This window comes from Ochotona curzoniae, unplaced genomic scaffold (assembly GCF_017591425.1).
Source record: "Ochotona curzoniae isolate NIBS_2020 unplaced genomic scaffold, NIBS_Ocur_1.0 contig_605, whole genome shotgun sequence".
Classification (NCBI taxonomy): Eukaryota; Metazoa; Chordata; class Mammalia; order Lagomorpha; family Ochotonidae; genus Ochotona; species Ochotona curzoniae.
In genome coordinates this window covers 5,841,867-5,856,768 of record NW_024466491.1, presented here as the reverse complement: position 1 = coordinate 5,856,768, position 14,902 = coordinate 5,841,867, and the positions used below count along the sequence as shown (strand labels likewise).

Genomic DNA, 14,902 nt, shown 5'->3' with positions numbered 1-14,902 from the left:
GAGCTCCTGGCCGCAGCCTTGGCTGCTGTGGGCATTTGGGATGTGAGCCAGCAGACGGAGGATCTCTCTCTGTCTGTCTGTCTGTCTCTCTCTCTCTCTCTCTCTCTCTCTCTCTCTCTCATCACTGCCTTTCCCATAAAGGTTTTCAAAAGTCCCAGTGTCACACGGCAAAGGCAAATATCCGCTGCCTGACAGGTTCATGTGCTGTCTTGGTGGAATGAATGAGTGAATGAATGAGAGTGGTGCAGGCGCCTGGAGGCTCCCACCTGCCCCTGTCCCAGGCACTGTGTGAGGTTCAAGGAGCAATTGGTGGCCACACCTGCTCCCCAGGAAGCTGGGGTGACCCCCCGTGGGAGGGGAGAGGCGGAGCTGTGATGCACGCCCCCCCATGCAGGAGCAGAAGAAGGCCCTGCAGGAGGAGGAGGAGCGGGACCAGGCGCTGCAGGCCAAGGCCAGCCTGACCATCCCGCTGCTGCCCGAGACCGAGCATGACCGCAAGCTGGCTGGGCTGCTCAAGTTCCAAACGCTGGACTGTGAGTGCAGAGGGGTGCTGGCGGGGAGGGAGGGCCGGGTGGCCCCACGCTGCCTTGACGCCCCCCACCCCACCCTGCCACCCCCTCCTCCACAGCCTATGAGGACAAGCAGAAGCTGAAGCGCTCGGAGATCAACAGCCGCTCCTGGTTCGCGCCAGCAGCGGCCACAGGCCCCGGTCCAGGTCCCAGCCCCGGCTGCAGCAGCAAGGCCAACAGCGTGCTCAAGAAGCTGGCCCACAGCCGCAGGCCCGCGCCCGCCGGCCCCACCATCACCGCCCAGGACCTGGGCATCGTGCGGCTGCCCAGGGCGTCACGGGAAGACTCTGGCGACAGCCCCCCATCTGCAGCTGAGACCCCCAAGGCTGCCAAGCCACAGGAGCCAGCCTCGGCACCCCAAGATTATTCTCAGCAGCACGTGGAGACTAAGGAGCCCAAGGCCCGAGCACCCAGGGGCCAGGAGGGGAGCTGCCGGAAGCCAGCCCCCGCCCCGACCCCGGCCCTGGCCCCTTGTCCAGCACTGCCACCGCCTGGAGCCCCCCGCGAGACGGCCGACCCCACCCCACCCCCCCAAAGCCTGGGTTCCTCCCTGGTAGCTGACTACTCAGACTCCTCAGAGAGCGAGTGAGGGCGGGGCACCAAGGGACTAGGACTGCAGACCCCCGCCCCGCCTTCCTGCCTGCCACACCCCGGGGGCGTGTGCCTTGGGACACCAGTCCCCCCGCACACACACACACACACACACAAGCACTGTCACTTTGCCCTTCCTCGATGGCCCAGAGCCTGCCCTGCTGCACCCCACCAAGCTCCCCCTCCCCAGTGGTCGGAGTGCCGTGGGTTTCTGGGGTTTGGCCTGGGATCCGGGGTGAGCTGCACAGGCTGAGCAGGGAGGGGTGGGGATGAAGGGCCGCGGGATGGGACCTGCCCTCAAGGCGCTGGCGTGGACCTCTCCTGAGTCCCCCAAGTCCGTGGGGAGTGGACTCTGCAAGGGCGTCGTCGCTGCCTTTGCAGAAATAAAAACACGGGTGAGAACCACCCCGTAGTATGCCTGTCTCAGCCCTGGGGCAGGAGTGGGCATTTAAAAATACAGAGGGGGGACAACGGAGAGTACCCCCTGCCCCCGGAGTCAGACGGTGCTCGAGTTTGCCAAGACCCTCTGGCAGGTGGAAGCTGGCGCAGGCCCCTCTGCCAGCCACGGGATGCAGCGGCCGGAGGTTCCCTGCGCCAGCGCCTTCAGGCTGGCCTCCTGGGATTTGGGAGAAGCAGGCTGTGTGATTCCCACACACCCAGTTCTAGGGCTGCTGCGCGCCTGTGCGTCCGGCTCCGGAGCTTTCCCCGCCCAGAGACCTGGTCCCGCCCCGTTCCCGTGCGTCCCGGGCGCACGCGCTGCGGAAGGCGGCCGAGCGCGCACGGCGGCTACCGAGGCCATGGCGCTGGAAGCCATCCGCTCCTCCCGGGGCTCGCTGCACATCCTGGACCAGCTGCTGCTGCCGGGGCAGAGCCGCTACGAGGCGGTGGAGTCGGTGCAGCAGGCCTGGGAGGTCATCCGCGCCATGAAGGTGGGAGCGGCGCGGCCTGGGCGCGCACGGTGGCGGCGGCGGGGAGGAGAAGGGCCCGACGCGCAAGCCCACCGCATCTCTGTTGGCCCCGGCAGGTGCGCGGGGCCCCAGCCATCGCCCTGGTGGGTTGCCTCAGCCTGGCCGTGGAGCTGCAGGCGGCCGTCCTGCCTGTACCTGCACCCCAACAATAAACCAGGCTGTTCCGCCCCGCGGTCTGGGGGAGCAGTGAACTGGGGCACCACCACGGTCAGGGGCCACTGGGGAGGGGGTGCTGTGGACTGGGGGGCCACCAGAGTCGGGGGTCCCAGGACATTTTTTTTTAATTACATTATATTATGTGACACAGTTCTATAAGCACAGGGATTCCCCCCACCCCTCCCCTAACTCTCCCCCCATGGTGGGTTCCTCCCCCCCACATCCCGTTCCTAACCACAGTTCAAGTTTAGTTGAGATCCCTTCATTGCAAGCATACACCAAGCATAGAGTCCAGCATATTACTGTCTGGTCAAGTTCAGTGGCTTCTTAGGGAGACCCTCCCCGGTCCAAAGGCAAAGCCAACAAAGCAAAATCCCAGTCAATTAAAACCCCCAACATAATATCAGCAACAATCTATAACAGTAAGAGATAAATTGACACAGTATGGAGCAAGCGATATGTCAAAATTGGATGCAAGGCCTTATCAACTTTCTGTGACTATTTCAATGACAATTCAACAATCGAGGTGAGAAACAGTTTTAGGAGGGGTGTGCAGAGAAATCTTGCATACCTTGGTGAGGAGTACTTAATGCCCGTGTCCTAACTAGTAAGGTGTGTGTGAGTCCATGCTGGCCAAGCCTTGTTCTCTGCATATCCGAGAGTGTGCATGTGTGTGTGTGTTAGGGAGGCGGGGCGACCCCTGGACTTTTAAAGTTTTTTTTTTTAAGATTTATTTTATTGGAAAGGCGGATATATAGAGAGGAGAGATAGAGAGGAGAGACAGAGAGGAAGATCTTCCATCCGTGCGCCACCGCGCCGGGCCCAAGTTTTATTTTTATTGCAAAGTCAGATACACAGAGAGGAAGATCTTCCACACGCTGGTTCACTCCCCCCCCAAGTGGCCACAGTGGGAGCTGAGCTGGCCAGGAGCCTCTTCCGGGTCTCCCACGCAGGTGCAGGGTCCCAAGGCTTTGGGCCGTCCTCCACTGCTTTCCCAGGCCACAGGCAGGGAGCTGGCTGGCAGTGGAGCATATGGGGGTGTTCCCATAGCCATCCAGAATGCCCCAGCTCAGGGACTGGCACGGCCATGTTCAAGTTCCTGGAGCTCTGCCCTCAACCCTGCAGCCGTCCTGCTGCGCCCCAGCTGGCCCCACACCTGCCTCCTGCCACCACACCGCCAAGTCCATCTCAGCATCTTCTCTCCTGCTGGGCCTGGGCTGCATCTCGGCATCAGCAGTTCCTGGGAATGGCCAGCAGAGGGCGGCTGTGAGCCGTGGTCAGCGGTCAGGATGCATCGGCTCAGCGTTCCGGATGCCAGAGGGCGCGTGAGCTGGTCAGCGGTGGTCAGCCCTGGTCAGTGATGCATCTCGGCATCAGCAGTTCCCGGGAATGGCCAGCAGAGGGCGGCTGTGAGCCGTGGTCAGCGGGCTGCCCCCTTGGCCCTGCCACCCTGGCCCACACCACTCCCAACCCGGCAGGTGTCTCTCCGTGGTGGGCTCAGGGCACACGCTGTGCCCACCACCCCGAAGCTGTTCCCTCACTCACGGGGAGACCCCCACTGATGCTCCCACAGCCACCAGCCCCGAGTCATCCCACCCCCTTCACGCTGTCCCTCTGCCCACCGGCCGGGGCCCCAGTGTCCCCAGGGAGCCCCAGCACAGTCCTGTAAGCCCTGATGGAGACATGTTCCCCCAGCATCCTGTCACACCCTGGGGTGGCGTCACCACTGGGGGAGCATCCTAGGGTGACTTACACATGCCAGGCTGCTACAGCAGACTTGGTCCTGTGTCAAGTGAAGGGCCATGCTCTAAATGCTGATGGAGGGGAGCAGGCCGCCCCCCGGGACCCCCACATCTCCCACAGCGGCACTCGGATGCCACCCCAGGCTATTCCGTGTCCCATCCAGCTCCCCGCTGATGCCCTTGGGGAAGGCGGCCATTCCTGGCACAAATACTTGGTCCCTGCACCTACGTGGGAGACCCGATGGAGCTCCTGGCCGCAGCCTTGGCTGCTGTGGGCATTTGGGATGTGAGCCAGCAGACGGAGGATCTCTCTCTGTCTGTCTGTCTGTCTCTCTCTCTCTCTCTCTCTCTCTCTCATCACTGCCTTTCCCATAAAGGTTTTCAAAAGTCCCAGTGTCACACGGCAAAGGCAAATATCCGCTGCCTGACAGGTTCATGTGCTGTCTTGGTGGAATGAATGAGTGAATGAATGAGAGTGGTGCAGGCGCCTGGAGGCTCCCACCTGCCCCTGTCCCAGGCACTGTGTGAGGTTCAAGGAGCAATTGGTGGCCACACCTGCTCCCCAGGAAGCTGGGGTGACCCCCCGTGGGAGGGGAGAGGCGGAGCTGTGATGCACGCCCCCCCATGCAGGAGCAGAAGAAGGCCCTGCAGGAGGAGGAGGAGCGGGACCAGGCGCTGCAGGCCAAGGCCAGCCTGACCATCCCGCTGCTGCCCGAGACCGAGCATGACCGCAAGCTGGCTGGGCTGCTCAAGTTCCAAACGCTGGACTGTGAGTGCAGAGGGGTGCTGGCGGGGAGGGAGGGCCGGGTGGCCCCACGCTGCCTTGACGCCCCCCACCCCACCCTGCCACCCCCTCCTCCACAGCCTATGAGGACAAGCAGAAGCTGAAGCGCTCGGAGATCAACAGCCGCTCCTGGTTCGCGCCAGCAGCGGCCACAGGCCCCGGTCCAGGTCCCAGCCCCGGCTGCAGCAGCAAGGCCAACAGCGTGCTCAAGAAGCTGGCCCACAGCCGCAGGCCCGCGCCCGCCGGCCCCACCATCACCGCCCAGGACCTGGGCATCGTGCGGCTGCCCAGGGCGTCACGGGAAGACTCTGGCGACAGCCCCCCATCTGCAGCTGAGACCCCCAAGGCTGCCAAGCCACAGGAGCCAGCCTCGGCACCCCAAGATTATTCTCAGCAGCACGTGGAGACTAAGGAGCCCAAGGCCCGAGCACCCAGGGGCCAGGAGGGGAGCTGCCGGAAGCCAGCCCCCGCCCCGACCCCGGCCCTGGCCCCTTGTCCAGCACTGCCACCGCCTGGAGCCCCCCGCGAGACGGCCGACCCCACCCCACCCCCCCAAAGCCTGGGTTCCTCCCTGGTAGCTGACTACTCAGACTCCTCAGAGAGCGAGTGAGGGCGGGGCACCAAGGGACTAGGACTGCAGACCCCCGCCCCGCCTTCCTGCCTGCCACACCCCGGGGGCGTGTGCCTTGGGACACCAGTCCCCCCGCACACACACACACACACACAAGCACTGTCACTTTGCCCTTCCTCGATGGCCCAGAGCCTGCCCTGCTGCACCCCACCAAGCTCCCCCTCCCCAGTGGTCGGAGTGCCGTGGGTTTCTGGGGTTTGGCCTGGGATCCGGGGTGAGCTGCACAGGCTGAGCAGGGAGGGGTGGGGATGAAGGGCCGCGGGATGGGACCTGCCCTCAAGGCGCTGGCGTGGACCTCTCCTGAGTCCCCCAAGTCCGTGGGGAGTGGACTCTGCAAGGGCGTCGTCGCTGCCTTTGCAGAAATAAAAACACGGGTGAGAACCACCCCGTAGTATGCCTGTCTCAGCCCTGGGGCAGGAGTGGGCATTTAAAAATACAGAGGGGGGACAACGGAGAGTACCCCCTGCCCCCGGAGTCAGACGGTGCTCGAGTTTGCCAAGACCCTCTGGCAGGTGGAAGCTGGCGCAGGCCCCTCTGCCAGCCACGGGATGCAGCGGCCGGAGGTTCCCTGCGCCAGCGCCTTCAGGCTGGCCTCCTGGGATTTGGGAGAAGCAGGCTGTGTGATTCCCACACACCCAGTTCTAGGGCTGCTGCGCGCCTGTGCGTCCGGCTCCGGAGCTTTCCCCGCCCAGAGACCTGGTCCCGCCCCGTTCCCGTGCGTCCCGGGCGCACGCGCTGCGGAAGGCGGCCGAGCGCGCACGGCGGCTACCGAGGCCATGGCGCTGGAAGCCATCCGCTCCTCCCGGGGCTCGCTGCACATCCTGGACCAGCTGCTGCTGCCGGGGCAGAGCCGCTACGAGGCGGTGGAGTCGGTGCAGCAGGCCTGGGAGGTCATCCGCGCCATGAAGGTGGGAGCGGCGCGGCCTGGGCGCGCACGGTGGCGGCGGCGGGGAGGAGAAGGGCCCGACGCGCAAGCCCACCGCATCTCTGTTGGCCCCGGCAGGTGCGCGGGGCCCCAGCCATCGCCCTGGTGGGTTGCCTCAGCCTGGCCGTGGAGCTGCAGGCGGCCGTCCTGCCTGTACCTGCACCCCAACAATAAACCAGGCTGTTCCGCCCCGCGGTCTGGGGGAGCAGTGAACTGGGGCACCACCACGGTCAGGGGCCACTGGGGAGGGGGTGCTGTGGACTGGGGGGCCACCAGAGTCGGGGGTCCCAGGACATTTTTTTTTAATTACATTATATTATGTGACACAGTTCTATAAGCACAGGGATTCCCCCCACCCCTCCCCTAACTCTCCCCCCATGGTGGGTTCCTCCCCCCCCACATCCCGTTCCTAACCACAGTTCAAGTTTAGTTGAGATCCCTTCATTGCAAGCATACACCAAGCATAGAGTCCAGCATATTACTGTCTGGTCAAGTTCAGTGGCTTCTTAGGGAGACCCTCCCCGGTCCAAAGGCAAAGCCAACAAAGCAAAATCCCAGTCAATTAAAACCCCCAACATAATATCAGCAACAATCTATAACAGTAAGAGATAAATTGACACAGTATGGAGCAAGCGATATGTCAAAATTGGATGCAAGGCCTTATCAACTTTCTGTGACTATTTCAATGACAATTCAACAATCGAGGTGAGAAACAGTTTTAGGAGGGGTGTGCAGAGAAATCTTGCATACCTTGGTGAGGAGTACTTAATGCCCGTGTCCTAACTAGTAAGGTGTGTGTGAGTCCATGCTGGCCAAGCCTTGTTCTCTGCATATCCGAGAGTGTGCATGTGTGTGTGTGTTAGGGAGGCGGGGCGACCCCTGGACTTTTAAAGTTTTTTTTTTTTAAGATTTATTTTATTGGAAAGGCGGATATATAGAGAGGAGAGATAGAGAGGAGAGACAGAGAGGAAGATCTTCCATCCGTGCGCCACCGCGCCGGGCCCAAGTTTTATTTTTATTGCAAAGTCAGATACACAGAGAGGAAGATCTTCCACACGCTGGTTCACTCCCCCCCCAAGTGGCCACAGTGGGAGCTGAGCTGGCCAGGAGCCTCTTCCGGGTCTCCCACGCAGGTGCAGGGTCCCAAGGCTTTGGGCCGTCCTCCACTGCTTTCCCAGGCCACAGGCAGGGAGCTGGCTGGCAGTGGAGCATATGGGGGTGTTCCCATAGCCATCCAGAATGCCCCAGCTCAGGGACTGGCACGGCCATGTTCAAGTTCCTGGAGCTCTGCCCTCAACCCTGCAGCCGTCCTGCTGCGCCCCAGCTGGCCCCACGCCTGCCTCCTGCCCACCACACAGCCAAGTCCATCTCAGCATCTTCTCTCCTGCTGGGCCTGGGCTGCATCTCGGCATCGGCAGTTCCCGAGAATGGCCAGCAGAGGGCGGCTGTGAGCTGTGGTCAGCGGTGGTCAGCCCTGGTCAGTGATGCATCTCGGCATCAGCAGTTCCCGGGAATGGCCAGCAGAGGGCGGCTGTGAGCCGTGGTCAGCGGGCTGCCCCCTTGGCCCTGCCACCCTGGCCCACACCACTCCCAACCCGGCAGGTGTCTCTCCGTGGTGGGCTCAGGGCACACGCTGTGCCCACCACCCCGAAGCTGTTCCCTCACTCACGGGGAGACCCCCACTGATGCTCCCACAGCCACCAGCCCCGAGTCATCCCACCCCCTTCACGCTGTCCCTCTGCCCACCGGCCGGGGCCCCAGTGTCCCCAGGGAGCCCCAGCACAGTCCTGTAAGCCCTGATGGAGACATGTTCCCCCAGCATCCTGTCACACCCTGGGGTGGCGTCACCACTGGGGGAGCATCCTAGGGTGACTTACACATGCCAGGCTGCTACAGCAGACTTGGTCCTGTGTCAAGTGAAGGGCCATGCTCTAAATGCTGATGGAGGGGAGCAGGCCGCCCCCCGGGACCCCCACATCTCCCACAGCGGCACTCGGATGCCACCCCAGGCTGAGAACCACCCCGTAGTATGCCTGTCTCAGCCCTGGGGCGGAAGTGGCATTTAAAAATACAGAGGGGGGACAACGGAGAGTACGCCCTGCCCCCGGAGTCAGACGGTGCTCGAGTTTGCCAAGACCCTCTAGCAGGTGGAAGCTGGCGCAGGCCCCTCTGCCAGCCACGGGATGCAGCGGCCGGAGGTTCCCTGCGCCAGCGCCTTCAGGCTGGCCTCCTGGGATTTGGGAGAAGCAGGCTGTGTGATTCCCACACACCCAGTTCTAGGGCTGCTGCGCGCCTGTGCGTCCGGCTCCGGAGCTTTCCCCGCCCAGAGACCTGGTCCCGCCCCGTTCCCGTGCGTCCCGGGCGCACGCGCTGCGGAAGGCGGCTGAGCGCGCACGGCGGCTACCGAGGCCATGGCGCTGGAAGCCATCCGCTCCTCCCGGGGCTCGCTGCACATCCTGGACCAGCTGCTGCTGCCGGGGCAGAGCCGCTACGAGGCGGTGGAGTCGGTGCAGCAGGCCTGGGAGGTCATCCGCGCCATGAAGGTGGGAGCGGCGCGGCCTGGGCGCGCACGGTGGCGGCGGCGGGGAGGAGAAGGGCCCGACGCGCAAGCCCACCGCATCTCTGTTGGCCCCGGCAGGTGCGCGGCGCCCCAGCCATCGCCCTGGTGGGTTGCCTCAGCCTGGCCGTGGAGCTGCAGGCGGGCGCCGGGGGCCCAGGACTCGCCGCCCTCATGCATTTTGTCCGCGAACGCCTGAGCTTCCTGGTCACCGCCCGGCCCACGGCGGTCAACATGGCCCGCGCCGCCCGGGACCTGGCCGACGCCGCGGCCCGTGAGGCCGAGCAGGAGGGCGCCACGGAGGAGGCGGTGCGGGAGAGGTACCGGGGCCTCCCCGGAACGGACACCCGCGCCGGGCTAGCCCAGGCCGCTCCGCAGACGCTCAGGCCCCCTTCTCCTCGGCCCCAGAGTGATCCGCTTCGCCGAGGCCATGCTGGAACAGGACCTCAAGGACAACAGGCGCATCGGGGACCTGGGAGCGCAAGACCTGCTAGCCAAGGCAGCCCCGGGGGGCGGCAAGGTGACCGTGCTGACCCACTGCAACACCGGGGCGCTGGCCACCGCTGGCTACGGCACGGCCCTGGGTGAGTGGGAGCCATGGTGTGTCAGTTGGCACGGGTTCAAGTCCCAGCCGTCCCACTTGCCATCTAGCTCCCTGCTTGTGCCCCCAAGGTCTTAGGATCCTGCACCCGGGTGGGAGACCCAGAGGAAGCTCCTGGCTTCAGCCTGGCCCAGCCATTAAGGGCCATTTGGGAGTGAACCAGCGGATGGGAAGCAGAGCCGGCACAGGACACCCGGGGCTGGGACTGTGAACACGCTGGGGACCCTGGCACACCCCTTCCCCTAACCACCACCCCGCCGTTTCGCAGGCGTGATCCGCTCTCTGCACAGCCTGGGCCGCCTGGAGCACGCCTTCTGCACGGAGACCCGGCCTTACAACCAGGGAGCCCGGCTCACTGCCTTCGAGCTGGTCTACGAGCACATCCCCGCCACCCTCATCACGGACAGCATGGCGGCGGCGGCCATGGCACACAAGGGCGTGTCAGGTGGGCGTGACCTCTTCCCCGGGAGGTGGCCTGGCCTGGGTGGACGAGGCTTGGCCAGCCAGGGTCCAGGTGTCGACGCCCCGCCCGCTCACCCCCTGACCCTGCTCCCTGGCAGCCGTGGTGGTAGGCGCCGACCGCGTGGTGGCCAACGGGGACACGGCTAACAAGGTGGGCACCTACCAGCTGGCCATCGCCGCCAAGCACCACGGGATCCCCTTCTACGTGGCGGCGCCCAGCTCCTCCTGCGACCTGCGGCTGCAGACGGGCGCCGACATCACCATCGAGGAGCGCCCCGGCCAGGAGCTGACGGACGTGAACGGCGTCCGCATCGCGGCGCCCGGTGAGCTGCCCACCCGGGGCAGGCATGGGGGTGTGCCCCATAACCAGGACCTCCCCGCCAGGAGGCCTTGTCTCGCTCCACATTGGGTGGGACGGTCAGGGAAGGCCCCCCCAAGCCAGCCCCACAGCCCCCCGGGTGCAAACAGACCCAGTACAGCCAGCCCTGCCTCTCTCCCCTCCAGGCATTGGGGTCTGGAACCCCGCCTTTGATGTCACCCCCCACGAGCTCATCACCGGGGGAATCATCACAGAACTGGGCGTCTTCACCCCCGACCAGCTCCGCGCTGCCCTGTCCCCGGGAGCCCAGGGGTAGCCAGCCCCGTCCCCTGCCCAGGAACCAGGGGTGGCCAGCCCCGTCCCCCCGCCCAGGAACCCAGGGGTGGCCAGCCCCGTCCCCCGCCCAGGAACCAGGGGTGGCCAGCCCCGTCCCCCGCCCAGGAACCAGGGGTGGCCAGCCCCGTCCCCCGCCCGGGAACCAGGGGTGGCCAGCTCCGTCCCCTACCCGGGAACCAGGGGTGGCCAGCCCCGTCCCCCTACCCGGGAACCAAGGGTGGCCAGCCCCATCCCCTGCCCAGGAACCAGGGGTGGCCAGCCCCGTCCCCTGCCCGGGAACCAGGGGTGGCCAGCTCCGTCCCCTACCCGGGAACCAGGGGTGGCCAGCCCCGTCCCCCTACCCAGGAACCAAGGGTGGCCAGCCCCGTCCCCCGCCCGGGAACCAGGGGTGGCCAGCCCCCCACAACCTCCTGACCCGGCTGCCCTGTCCCTGGGAGCCCAGGGGTAGCAGCCCCCTGTCCTCCGACCTGGCTGTTTCTCACAGGTTTTATAATATATTTTATGAGAATAAATTATTATTTTCTGTCTTGTAAGATGTGTTTATTTCAGAGGGAGGGCGAGCAAGGGAACTCATCCTTGCGCTGGTCACTCCCTAACTGGCCCCAGTGGCCGGTTCTCCTTCCGGGTCTCCCATGTGGTTGGAGGGTCCAAGCACCTGGAACAAGGCTGTTTAAACGTTTTTTTTCTAAATGTTGCAGCCAGAGGTCAGACTGCCTCGTCTGGGCCTACCCCTGGTTTGAGTTCATGCATAAAGCACAGAAAACTACACGAGCACCCAGGAGGGTGCCTGTCCCTTTAACGCTATGCCACGCTCTATCCCGTGAGTCTTCGCGGCCGCGCCGCCCGGCTGGATTGCGTCAGGAGCCACTCTTCCGGCGCGTACCCCGCCTCTTCCGGCGCGTGCCCGCCTTTCCGGCAGAAGCCCTGCCTCTTCCGGCGCGAGCCCCATCATGGCGCAGGGGCAGCGTAAGTTCCAGGCGCAGCGGCCGGCCAAGAGCAAGGCGGCGTCGGCGGCGGCGGATCGCAGCCGGGGCCCGAGGAAAGGCGGTGAGGCGCGGGCCGGGGGCTGGGGACGCCGCGGGCGGCGGGGGGGAGAGCGTCCTGGGGCCTCCCGGCTTCACACGCCCTGCCTTCCCTGCAGGCCGGATCATCGCCCCCAAGAAAGCGCGCATCGTGCAGCAGCAGAAGCTGCGGAAGGTGAGTGCGGGAGGAGCAGGACACAGAGGGCCAGCTGCTCCGTCCGCCGGCGTGCTCTGCAAGCGGCAGCACCTGCAGCGGCTGAGCCGACCAGGAGCCAGGAGCCTCTTCCGGGTCCCCCACGCGGGTGCAGGGTGGAAGTCCCAGGCGGGTGGCAGACAGGAGCATGGCGGCGGCGTGAGCCGGGACTGCAGGTGCTGCGGGGCTGGGGGTGCCGAGGCTGGGCCTGCCCGCACGCCCGCCCACCCGTCGCCCCGTGCTTGTCCCCGCAGGACCTCGAGGTGGGGATCCGGAAGAAGATCGAGCACGACGTGGTGCTGAAGGCCAGCAGCAGCCTCCCCAAGAGGCTGGCGCTGCTGCAGGCGCCGGCCGACAAGAAGGGGGCCAAGAAGGGGGCCGGGGCTGGCAAGGGCGCGAGCAAGGCGGGCTCCTGAGGGGCGGGGCGACGCCGGGGAACGCCCCCCGCGCTGGTGGACACGCCCCAACGCTGGCGGGACACGCCCACCGTGGCAGCCACGCCCCTGCGCCCCGCCCACGGCCCCCAGCGCTGCTGTGACCGCCCACATCTATGGACACGCCCACTATGCTGGTCAAGCCACAGCCCCGCCCCGGGCGCAGGTGGGACACGCCCACATCAATGGAGACTCCCACCTTGGCGGTCACGCCCACAGCGCTGATGGGACACGCCCTGGGCCCCGCCCACAGGGCTGATTGGACACGCCCGCCTCTGGACACGCCCTGGGCCCCACCCACAGTGCTGGTTGGACACGCACGCCTCTGGACACGCCCTGGGCCCCGCCCACAGGGCCGGTTGGACACGCCCTGGGCCCCGCCCACAGGGCTGATTGGACACGCCCATAGCTCTGGAGTGACCGCCCGCCTTGATGGACACGCCCACTATGGTGGACATGCCCGGTCCGCTCTGGATGGGGCCGTCCTGTCTGTACCTGCACCCCAACAATAAACCAGGCTGTTCCGCCCCGCGGTCTGGGGGAGCTGTGAACTGGGGCGCCACCAGGGTGGGGGGCCACTGGGGAGGGTGAGGGGTCACCAGGGTCGGGGGCCCCTGGACTTTTTGTTAATTACATTATATTATGTGACACAGTTCTATAAGCACAGGGACTCCCCCTAACCCTCCTCCCATGGTGGGTTCCTCCCCCAAACCCCCCGTTCCGTAACCACAGTTCAAGTTTAGTTGAGATCCCTTCATTGCAAGCATACACCAAGCACAGAGTCCAGCATATTACTGTCTGGTCAAGTTCAGTGGCTTCTTAGGGAGACCCTCCCCGGTCCAAAGGCAAAGCCAACAAAGCAAAATCCCAGTCAATTAAAAGCCCCAACATGACATCAGCAACAATCTATAACAGTAAGAGATAAATTGACACAGTATGGAGCAAGCGATATGTCAAAATTGGATGCAAGGCCTTATCAACTTTCTGTGACTATTTCAATGACAATTCAACAATCGAGGTGAGAAACAGTTTTAGGAGGGGTGTGCAGAGAAATCTTGCATACCTTGGTGAGGAGTACTTAATGCCTGTGTCCTGACTAGTAAGGTGTGTGTGAGTCCATTAGTAAGGTGTGTGTGAGTCTGATTCCAATTTGTGAGTGTGTGTGAGGGGGCTGGGGGACACATGGACTTTTATTTATTTTTAATAAGGCGTATATACGGAGAGGAACTTCCGATGTCTCCCAGAAGGCAGGTAGGGAGATGGAAGGGAAGCGGATGGGATCCCGGGCGCGCGAGGACCACGCAACCGCGCCGGGCCCAAGTTTTATTTTTTATTGCAAAGGCAGATACACAGAGGAGTGGGAGCTGAGCTGGCCAGGAGCCTCTTCCGGGTCTTCCACGCAGGTGCAGGGTCCCAAGGACCTGGTCCGTCCTCCACTGCTTTCCCAGGCCACAGGAAGGGAGCTTGTTGGGAAGTGGAGCAGCCAGGATACGAACCGGCACCCTTTGGGATCCCGGCGCAGGCTTTAGCCGCTAGACCACGCCGCCGGGCCTTGCAGTCATGGAGGATCTTAACCCCTACGTAGATCTGCCTGCATGGTCTCCACCTGCGCCCAGGAAGGCTGCGGCCGCCCAGCCAAGGCAACCGCTCCCATCCCTGAGGGGTCAGAGGACTGTGTCTGCAAATGGACCCCTGTGGGTCAGAGGCCACCCCTGGAGCACTCGGGGTACAGTCCCCCCTCCACACCCCAGGGCTGAGGTGGGGCTGGCTTGCCCTCCTGGGATGAAAGGAAAGACAGACACAGGAGTAACGGGTGCACTTCACCCCCAGAGCTGTTGAGCCAGGAGCCTCTTCTGGGTCTCCCACGCGGGTGCAGGTCCCAAGGCTCTGGGCCGTCCTCCACTGCTTTCCCAGGCCACAAACTGGCACCCACGTGGGATCTCGGCGCTTGCAGGGGAGGACTCTCCAATGGAGCCCTTTCAGCAGGCCTGAGTTTGGGGCAGGCAGAATAACACAACTCCAGACCCAGCACACAGCTGAGGGAACAACGCAAGGGCCACCCAGACCCGACCTCTCTCTGCCACCCCACACCCTGGCCAACCCCGAGGCGCGGGGGGCCGTGTTCATGTTTTATTGGGGAGGTGCAGAGATCTGCTGTCAGCTGGTCCACTCCGCTGAGCGCCCATCATGCCAGCCTGGGAGCCAGGGCCTCCATCCAGGTCTCCCGAATCCCTGGACCTGCAGACACGGAGTGCCAGCATGTTCATTGCTGTGCCCAGCGGGGGCTTGGGCAGCTTGTATGTGAAGGGCGGGAGACAGAAATGAGCCACCTGCTGCCCCTGGCACCCCTTAACAGGTCGCCTGTCCCGGCTGCCCCTACTGACCTACCTGGAAGGTGGCAGGAGAGAAAGAGAGAGAGACAGGGAGGAAGGGAGAAAGATAGATCAGACCAGGCTGTGGTCCCACTGGCCACTGGGCGGCGCCTGGAGCCCTGAGCCTGGTGCCTGCTCAGTGCCAGCCTTTCCCAGGGGCAGCCAGAGGCCAGGAAAGGCTTTGCGGGGGTCTCCTTCACCCACATCCCCATGACCTTCCAAGGACGAGCCCCTCATCAC

The 14,902-nt window shown here is 64.3% G+C and overlaps 6 protein-coding genes across 6 annotated transcripts; all 6 read left to right on the top strand.

Annotated features, from left to right (window-relative positions):
- Positions 1-388: 388 nt before the first annotated feature.
- Positions 389-1,803, top strand: LOC121163094 (coiled-coil domain-containing protein 130-like). Its single transcript, XM_040990339.1, has 2 exons — positions 389-533; positions 629-1,803. Exons 1-2 carry the CDS (start codon positions 389-391, stop codon positions 1,156-1,158), a joined length of 675 nt encoding a protein of 224 aa, XP_040846273.1. The 3' UTR covers positions 1,159-1,803.
- A 141-nt stretch (positions 1,804-1,944) lies between these two features.
- On the top strand, positions 1,945-2,404 carry LOC121163093 (methylthioribose-1-phosphate isomerase-like). Its single transcript, XM_040990338.1, has 2 exons — positions 1,945-2,089; positions 2,185-2,404. Exons 1-2 carry the CDS (start codon positions 1,958-1,960, stop codon positions 2,278-2,280), a joined length of 228 nt encoding a protein of 75 aa, XP_040846272.1. The 5' UTR covers positions 1,945-1,957; the 3' UTR covers positions 2,281-2,404.
- A 2,246-nt stretch (positions 2,405-4,650) lies between these two features.
- On the top strand, positions 4,651-6,063 carry LOC121163091 (coiled-coil domain-containing protein 130-like). The gene is made up of 2 exons (XM_040990337.1): positions 4,651-4,795; positions 4,891-6,063. The coding sequence occupies exons 1-2, from the start codon at positions 4,651-4,653 to the stop codon at positions 5,418-5,420; spliced, it is 675 nt and encodes a 224-aa protein (XP_040846271.1). The 3' UTR covers positions 5,421-6,063.
- Positions 6,064-6,204: 141 nt separating this feature from the next.
- On the top strand, positions 6,205-6,664 carry LOC121163090 (methylthioribose-1-phosphate isomerase-like). Its single transcript, XM_040990336.1, has 2 exons — positions 6,205-6,349; positions 6,445-6,664. Exons 1-2 carry the CDS (start codon positions 6,218-6,220, stop codon positions 6,538-6,540), a joined length of 228 nt encoding a protein of 75 aa, XP_040846270.1. The 5' UTR covers positions 6,205-6,217; the 3' UTR covers positions 6,541-6,664.
- Positions 6,665-8,709: 2,045 nt separating this feature from the next.
- LOC121163089 (methylthioribose-1-phosphate isomerase-like) lies at positions 8,710-10,654 on the top strand. The gene is made up of 6 exons (XM_040990335.1): positions 8,710-8,909; positions 9,005-9,243; positions 9,332-9,507; positions 9,793-9,969; positions 10,085-10,309; positions 10,491-10,654. The coding sequence occupies exons 1-6, from the start codon at positions 8,778-8,780 to the stop codon at positions 10,619-10,621; spliced, it is 1,080 nt and encodes a 359-aa protein (XP_040846269.1). The 5' UTR covers positions 8,710-8,777; the 3' UTR covers positions 10,622-10,654.
- Positions 10,655-11,581: 927 nt separating this feature from the next.
- Positions 11,582-12,540, top strand: LOC121163088 (leydig cell tumor 10 kDa protein homolog). The gene is made up of 3 exons (XM_040990334.1): positions 11,582-11,688; positions 11,783-11,838; positions 12,111-12,540. The coding sequence occupies exons 1-3, from the start codon at positions 11,592-11,594 to the stop codon at positions 12,270-12,272; spliced, it is 315 nt and encodes a 104-aa protein (XP_040846268.1). The 5' UTR covers positions 11,582-11,591; the 3' UTR covers positions 12,273-12,540.
- The last annotated feature ends 2,362 nt before the right edge of the window (positions 12,541-14,902 follow it).

What these genes read in the sequence shown, in the direction of transcription:
- LOC121163094 (XM_040990339.1), top strand. Translation starts at nt 389, where the DNA reads ATGCAGGAGCAGAAGAAGGCCCTGCAGGAGGAGGAGGAGCGGGACCAG. An exon ending in CAAGTTCCAAACGCTGGACT is followed by an intron (nt 534 to 628) that starts GTGAGTGCAGAG and finishes CCTCCTCCACAG; the next exon opens with CCTATGAGGACAAGCAGAAG.
- LOC121163093 (XM_040990338.1), top strand. Translation starts at nt 1,958, where the DNA reads ATGGCGCTGGAAGCCATCCGCTCCTCCCGGGGCTCGCTGCACATCCTG. An exon ending in AGGTCATCCGCGCCATGAAG is followed by an intron (nt 2,090 to 2,184) that starts GTGGGAGCGGCG and finishes TGGCCCCGGCAG; the next exon opens with GTGCGCGGGGCCCCAGCCAT.
- LOC121163091 (XM_040990337.1), top strand. Translation starts at nt 4,651, where the DNA reads ATGCAGGAGCAGAAGAAGGCCCTGCAGGAGGAGGAGGAGCGGGACCAG. An exon ending in CAAGTTCCAAACGCTGGACT is followed by an intron (nt 4,796 to 4,890) that starts GTGAGTGCAGAG and finishes CCTCCTCCACAG; the next exon opens with CCTATGAGGACAAGCAGAAG.
- LOC121163089 (XM_040990335.1), top strand. Translation starts at nt 8,778, where the DNA reads ATGGCGCTGGAAGCCATCCGCTCCTCCCGGGGCTCGCTGCACATCCTG. An exon ending in AGGTCATCCGCGCCATGAAG is followed by an intron (nt 8,910 to 9,004) that starts GTGGGAGCGGCG and finishes TGGCCCCGGCAG; the next exon opens with GTGCGCGGCGCCCCAGCCAT. An exon ending in CGTCCGCATCGCGGCGCCCG is followed by an intron (nt 10,310 to 10,490) that starts GTGAGCTGCCCA and finishes TCTCCCCTCCAG; the next exon opens with GCATTGGGGTCTGGAACCCC.
- LOC121163090 (XM_040990336.1), top strand. Translation starts at nt 6,218, where the DNA reads ATGGCGCTGGAAGCCATCCGCTCCTCCCGGGGCTCGCTGCACATCCTG. An exon ending in AGGTCATCCGCGCCATGAAG is followed by an intron (nt 6,350 to 6,444) that starts GTGGGAGCGGCG and finishes TGGCCCCGGCAG; the next exon opens with GTGCGCGGGGCCCCAGCCAT.
- LOC121163088 (XM_040990334.1), top strand. Translation starts at nt 11,592, where the DNA reads ATGGCGCAGGGGCAGCGTAAGTTCCAGGCGCAGCGGCCGGCCAAGAGC. An exon ending in CCGGGGCCCGAGGAAAGGCG is followed by an intron (nt 11,689 to 11,782) that starts GTGAGGCGCGGG and finishes CCTTCCCTGCAG; the next exon opens with GCCGGATCATCGCCCCCAAG. An exon ending in AGCAGCAGAAGCTGCGGAAG is followed by an intron (nt 11,839 to 12,110) that starts GTGAGTGCGGGA and finishes TTGTCCCCGCAG; the next exon opens with GACCTCGAGGTGGGGATCCG.